General features: G+C 40.0%; 1 protein-coding gene and 1 non-coding gene across 2 annotated transcripts; one reads left to right on the top strand and one right to left on the bottom strand.

The window, feature by feature from the left end:
• Positions 1–551: 551 nt before the first annotated feature.
• On the bottom strand, positions 552–2,561 carry LOC122657462 (pentatricopeptide repeat-containing protein At5g40410, mitochondrial-like). The gene has a single exon (XM_043852169.1). It carries the CDS (start codon positions 2,519–2,521, stop codon positions 614–616), a length of 1,908 nt encoding a protein of 635 aa, XP_043708104.1. The 5' UTR covers positions 2,522–2,561; the 3' UTR covers positions 552–613.
• Positions 2,562–2,734: 173 nt separating this feature from the next.
• LOC122660634 lies at positions 2,735–2,887 on the top strand. The gene has a single exon (XR_006332741.1). It is a non-coding gene; the product is annotated as a U4 spliceosomal RNA (small nuclear RNA).
• The last annotated feature ends 4,536 nt before the right edge of the window (positions 2,888–7,423 follow it).

Raw genomic sequence — 7,423 nt, forward strand, 5'->3', positions numbered from 1 at the left:
CCGAACCGAACCGAACGAATTATTCAGTCGGTTTTAGCTTTTGAAGTTTTGTTGGTAAAGGTAAATATTGTACAATCAATTGTACTAAAATCGAACGCAAAAACCAAAAATTGAATCGATTGACACCCTTCCAACATATATATTTTTCTCCTTTTTGATGAAGGATCTTTCCCAATATTGAATGGTTAAGAAGAATCCTAGAGGGAGGCCAGACTTTGAAACAATCGGATCTTGTTAGAGGGATTTTGTCAAATGGTTAGTGTTAGGCCAACCATCTTAGAGCTCCTACTTAGTAGGACGAGTAGAAAGAAAAAAAAGAGGAAAAGATAACTGTGCTCTCTGTTGACAGCTGTAAATGGAGAAAATAGGAGATGTCCAGATGGGTTGTTCTGACCTTGTTCCCAGTATTTCTCATTTTCAATTTGGAGAGCTTCAATGGGAGGTACTTTATCTTTAAATGTAAAATATGCATCAGTTTAATCAGGCTTTGTTTTTTCTTCAGTCAAGTAGGTTTGGACTTTGGAGTGAAAGAAATGGGAGATTGTAGTTTGTTAAACAAAATTACATTTGACAGCTTTTGTAAATAATCAGAGCTCAAGAAGCAGAATGAGGGTTACCAATAATCTCCACAGGAGCACAATCCATTGGCGAAATGGTGGAATCGTTTTGAATCTCGAATGACAATTATACGATTCTCTATCAACGACATGAACTTTGCAGCACTGTGACAATCCCCACAGATTCTAAGGTTCTTAGTTATCATTATAGGCATTCCCTCACCCTTCACCAGAAGCCCAAATGCAATTGCTAGCTTCTCACTATGTTTGTTGATCATACCCTCTTTCACTTCCTCATCAACATTATGTAGAACAAATTCTGTCTTAGGAACAAAACCAATTCGACGCATCTTCTCAATAAGTTCTTCTAACCTAGCATGTATCTTCTCAGACTCTGGATGAGACCGATCATCCACTACGAATCGGTGGACTTTGTTTCCATGTTCGATGAAGCTGCACCCAGGGCTCTTTTTGAGTCCTCTGTCCTTCATTAAAGCCCTGATCCTAGAGGCATCTGCCCATAAACCTGCTGCAGAATACATATTTGATAGGATGATATAGTTCCTGGGGTCTAATGGATCACTTTCAAACAATCTCTCTGCAACTTCTTTCCCAAGTTCAATGTTATTGTGGATCCTACAAGCACCCAGCAATGCCCCCCAAACAGCAGCATTTGGCTTGATGGGCATACTCTGAATTAGCTCAAGCGCTTCTTCTAAAAGCCCAGACCGACCAAGTAGATCAACCATGCATGAATAATGATCCACCCTTGGCTCCACTCCATAAACATTTGACATAACCTCAAAATATTTCTTGCCCTCTACGACTAGGCCTGAGTGACTACAAGCGCTCAAGACGTGTGTGAAGGTCACATGATCAGGCTCCAATCCTTCCTTAACCATGAGATTGAAGATAGTGATTGTTTCTTTTCCATGACCATGTGTGGCATAGCCTGCAAGCATGGCGGTCCAAGCTATCATATCTGGGTTTTTAAGCTCATGGAAAACGTCATGAAAAGCATCCAATCCCCCTGATTTTGCGTACGCAATTATAAGAGCAGTAGCAATGGCCACATCTGAATTGAACCCCGAATTCATGATGCAGCCATGAATGGCCTTTGCTGTTCTCTCTGCAGCTAAATCCGCACAAGATTGAAGCAAGGTCATGATGGTAACTCGATCGGGCTTGATGCTAGCTCTTCTCATTGAATTGAAGAGATCGATCGCACCCTCAACAAATCCACTTTGAGCGTGAATCATAACCATCGTATTCCACGAAACTAAAGTCTTCAAGGGCATTGCCTGAAACAAACGACAAGCTGCATCCACAGAACCGCATTTCCCATACATGTTAATGAGGGAGTTCACAACCTTAGTCTCTATACAAAACCCCGTTTTCACAGCGTAACCATGGATGCATTCGCCAGCGTCTAAAGCTTGGGCAGCGGCACAAGCTGGGAGGATCGAGACGAGTGTCACCTCATTGAACCCCAAGCCGACCTCTGATCTCATCCTACGTAAAATGTTCAGGTTATCTCTCAAGCTCCCTCTCTGTGAAAACACCGAAATCATGGAATTCCATGACACCAAATCCTTGTGAGGAATTTCTTCAAACAAGTTCAGAGCATAGTCTAGACGACCGAATTTTGCATAAGTAGCCACCAATCGATCACCAACAAACCCAAAGCCGCCATACTTTCCCGATTTGATTATCCAGGAATGAATTATCTGGCAATGGGAGATTGAAGAAGGGCTTACAGAAGGAAGTAGTGACCGCGGGGCAACCGATGTTGGAATCAACTCCGCCGAGAATCGTGGGGAGCTCGTAGCAGGAGGAGAGGAGGACCAAAGGGATCTTCTGGTAATAATGAAGTTGGGCAGCAAGAATTTCAGATCGACGTGCTTTTGCTTTAGAATCCTGGAACCGAAGCAGAAGGAAGGAAAGGAAGAAGCTCCCGTTATCATCTATCCATCGTCATGGAAGTTCAAAAGAATCGTTCAAACTAACTGCGTGAGTATTGATCATCCTTAATGGTCCCACTCTGATGGGCTATCGAAAACCCTACTGGAGAAGTGTTAAAAAACCAGGAGTAAGAGTATAATCCCACATCGGAAAGAAAGATAGGAAGCGTAAGGCAAGCAAGATATAAAACAAGAAGGGTTGTTCTTCAAGAAATCATCTTTGCGCTTGGGGCAATGACGCAGCTAGTGAGGTAATAACCGAGGCGCGTCAATTGCTGGTTGAAAACTATTTCCAAACCCCCTCCTCGGCCTGGGTTACGCCCACGGCCGTCGAGAATTTCTGGAAGGGCTTCCCTCACGGGTAAAGCCCTACAAGTCAGTTTCAAAAGTAATTTAGAATCTCTTTGGGTCACATAATTAACAATTGGACAATGTTCTCTATTAGAGGAATTGGTGCAACTGTATCGGGTAGGGAAATGGAGCCAGATAATGATTGGGATGATTTCTGGATAGGGGGAAGGATGGTTATGTCTTCTATTAGAGAGGAACTTTTTGGACGAGAAAGGGTAGTCATTTCCGCCCTGGATTGGTCAGGGAAATGAACCAGAAAGTGATCTGCCTTTTGGTCGAGGAAGGATGGTCACTTCTAGCCCTATTAGAGGATGGAAATAGATTGGGTAGAGAAATGGAATAGATAATGATCCCAACCATGTAACTGATCCCTTTCTGGATGGGAAAGGGTGGTCAATTCCGCTTCGGGTTGGTTAGGGAAATGGAAAAGATAATGATCTGCCTTTTGGACAAGGAAGGGTGGTCGCTTCTGGCCCTATTAGAGGGACTTGTGAAAATGGATTGGGTAGAGAAATGGAGTAGATAATGAACCCAACTTTAGAAAAATTTCCATGTTACTGACCCCTTGGAAAATCGTATGTGCACTACTGTAACGTCCTTAATGAAGTTCGAGGAGTGTTGTGCATGAGCTATCATGGTTTGAGGTATTGGTATTGGATTGGCCGATCGATACGACTGATATTAAATTTTTTAAGGAAAACCAAGGGTAAAGTAGTGAAAACCCCCATTTTTTTAAGGAAAACCAAGGGTAGAGTTATCTAATACGATCGATACATAAGGATACTATCGTTTTTTGAAGATGACCGATACCTCGATACCCAATCCAATACTTGGCACTAAAACCATGTGAGCTACAATATGGGCTGGTAATGAAGTTCAAGCGAGTGTTGTGCAAGAACTACTATATGGGCTGGGCTCACAAATGAGCATATATGTTATTAAATCAAATTTTATCAAAAGCTATTGTTGTGCAAGAGCTACCATTCGAAATCCATACTAAAACCGAGGGGCCTGTGACACAAAGAACATCGACCCTCTTATTTTATCAATTTTCTTTTTTTAACGGGGCCTTCTACAAAAACTTATTCCAATGCTTCTAACTTTGAAATAATGACTTTAATTACACTTGTACTTAGGAACCCTTTTCAGTCACGTTAACCACTTTATCATTTATAGGCTTTCCTCCCTCTGAATTTTAATGGACCTTGTTGAGTGTGCTTCATAGGTTCTTGTTGTGCAAGAGCTACCATTATTCACCGAGGGGCGGGAGAGGGCGGGAATGAGTATCGAGAAGGTATTTTGGAATATACTAAAACCCTAGAAGGGGTTTGTGAACCCCTAAGATGGTGGGTGAACCGTCCTCTATGGGTGAAAGAAAAACTTTGTCCAATTTTCTTTAGGGAAAATGTTCTCTATGTTAGGGGTGCAGGCTGTACCCAAACATATAGTAGGTAGGGCAAAATAACTACCCTAGCCCCGTGAATGGTGAAAATACCACCCCATGTGTTTGAGCGTAGCCTATGACACAAAGAACATCGACCCTCTTATTTTATCAATTTTCTTTTTTTAACGGGGCTTCTACAAAAACTTATTCCAATGCTTCTAACTTTGAAATAATGACTTTAATGACACTTGTACTTAGGAACCCTTTATCATTTGTAGGCTTTCCTCCCTCTGAATTTTAATGGACCTTGTTGAGTGAGCTTCATAGATTTTTCATAAAAATAAAAAATCTGATATAATGTATATGGAATTTAATGTGGAATACATTTTCAGTGGCTCCAAGTACAGATATAGGTATGTTAGAATTTGGAAGCCTGGAACCAAACTTAGCTTCTAAGAAGCAAAAGAAGGTATTTTAAGAGCACATTGAGACTAGGAGGCTTGGACCACTTTTTTTTTTTTTGGTAAACTCAGATTTATTGATTGGAATGCGGTGGGCTCATGAGGTCCCTGTTACAAGCAAGGACCAACCATGGAGAAGTACTAGGCCAGTGTGTCACACATTCCAATGACACGGCCTTCCGGGCTAGGTCATCAGCAACCTGGTTAATATAACGGGAATATAAACAAAGTTGCATTCAATAAAGCACGAAGATAGCTACTTGATGTCCTTGGATGACCGATAAGATCTCTATTGGGGGAGGCTCTGGTGATCTGAGAAGATACGAATCAAGAATTCATTGTCTGATTCAATAATAACATAGTCATGGCAATCCCCAATTGCAGAATGGAGGAGAACTTCAGAGGACTTGAGGCTGCCTGAAGAATGTTACTAGAGGCTCCTCTAAGAATATAGTCGACACTAGAAAGATGGTCCTTTTTGACCATGTTTTCTTTTTAGGGGAGGGGAAATTATGACTGCAAATACCTAGTAGTCGAATGAATCAAACTACCCTTGTTCATATTGATCCATCGTTATGAGATCGATCAGGAATCGATATTGGTATATGAATCAACCGATCCAGTCGATTTGATATTGATCCCTCAAACCATGATTCAGAGTGCAGATTCAAGCTTACAACCTCATACATAATGATATGTGGAACCCACATTGGTACACTCTGTCTTGTGACCTATGTGGCCCTATGTTGTTATTCCCAAAATTTACCTGATGTAGAGAATAAAAAAAAATATTTTTTAAAAAGTTGAAAATTATTTAATATAATATTTAAGTGAAATGACATGATTTGTCCTATTGAAAATGCTGTGTTATCTCAAAAGATAACCGTGGAAATTTGGAACAAGAACTGAAACTCATATCGAATACGTTGAACCGGATCAAATAAATTTGGTTCCAATTGGGTTTTGGAATGTAAGAGTCAAATTTGGTTCAGTTTCACTTCCAACATAGAAATTGTCACTTCGAACCAAATTGGGATACTAATATATTATAGTATGGAAAAAGAGCACGCTATCTAGGCGTGTGTGGTACGTTGCTTCTGTGCCCAGACACATGGGTGGGAAAAATGTTCACCTTACCCCCGAGAAATTCCACCTTCCATGGTGGTGCGACGGTCATTTTGCCTGCATGCACCCAAGTAGCATTCTTTCTTCCTTATAGTGTATATTAATATATATTAATACGAATATATCATAGTATATATTACTAATATTAGTATTAGATTTTATAACACTACTATATTATATTATAGTATACTATATATTAATATTTATAAAATGGTGTAAAATCTAAAAAACCGAAATCAAACTATATCATAACTGAACCGTATAAGAATATATAAAACCGAAATCAAATCAAATTGATCGAGTAGGTTCAATTTTGATTATTGATTCTCAGAACCGATTCACTTCGTGGTTTGGTTTGGTTCTAATTCATACCAACACTCTTTGGAATCCAACGGAAACCGAAATTTTATTCCCAAAACCAATTTAATGCAAAGAACCAAATATAATAAAAAAATTTCAAATAATTGAAAGTCATTTATGCAGTTTTCACTTTTCATATGAAATAACAGTTATACCCTTTATTGGAAGAAAAAAATGTAAGATTTTAATTTCTTGATCCACTGATTTAGTTACAATAAATTTTTTATAAAAAAAAATCTTGTTTAAGTGTTAAATAAACATTTTGAGTTTTTAGATAATGAGATTCCACTACTCCAAACCGTTGGACGTGTTTGGATGTTCTGCGGGCTCCAAACGCTGGAAGACCAATCACTGCTCCTGTTGGCAACTTCCTTCCCCCTCGCCAAGCCATTGTCACCTTTGGGTTTGGGCCCCCGGCCCACCAATCCTTTCTCGGACTGTGACTCTTTATCATATGTGTCTCTGCTTCTCCGCCCAAACAACATCCATTCATGTTTAATGGTCTGGCTCAGCTTGTGAATTGGATAAGGTATCGGGTCGGATTATCCAAAAATCATAAAACGGGCACCCACCAAATGCCAGTTGGCATTGACCATTCCTGAGAGAGAAAAAAAATAAAAAAGCGCTTCTCAATCGATATTTACTACAAATGTACGGTCGTGATACGATCTGATTCGCTTTATATTTTGGGTGGAAATTCTAAGGAATATTTGACATTTGGAGAGAGAAAACAGAGACATGTCAGTTGTTCGTACAGAGAGAGGGAGAGAAACAGAGAAAGAAAAAGAGAGCCTGAAAATTCAGAAATCCATAGCTGCTCAAGCTAAGACTGCTGCAAGAGATGTAATTATGAGCTCCGCCGAAGGTAATTAAGTAACCTCCGTGAAGAACCAGAGCTCAGTTAAATTGAAACACTAACTCACGAAGCCATGAACCAATTCCTTCCCCGATAAAAAAGCCAATTTTTTCATAACTGTAACGTTCGTTCCACACTTCCACTTGTCCCACTCTCTTACCCATTGGGCCTCTCTTTTCTTCCGTTTTCCCTCCCTTTTTATCTTTTCGTCTTTGCTGTGGGCTCTGGGTTTTGTGCTCTGCTTTCTTCTTCCTCCGTATTTATTAACCTTGTAGTTTAGTGCCTCTAATTACTGCATCTTCGTCTCTATCATCTTATATTTACTATTTTACTTCTCACTCTTTCTGGTTTTTTCTTCCTGCTTTTCT

Source organism: Telopea speciosissima, chromosome 4, assembly GCF_018873765.1.
Source record: "Telopea speciosissima isolate NSW1024214 ecotype Mountain lineage chromosome 4, Tspe_v1, whole genome shotgun sequence".
Classification (NCBI taxonomy): domain Eukaryota; kingdom Viridiplantae; phylum Streptophyta; class Magnoliopsida; order Proteales; family Proteaceae; genus Telopea; species Telopea speciosissima.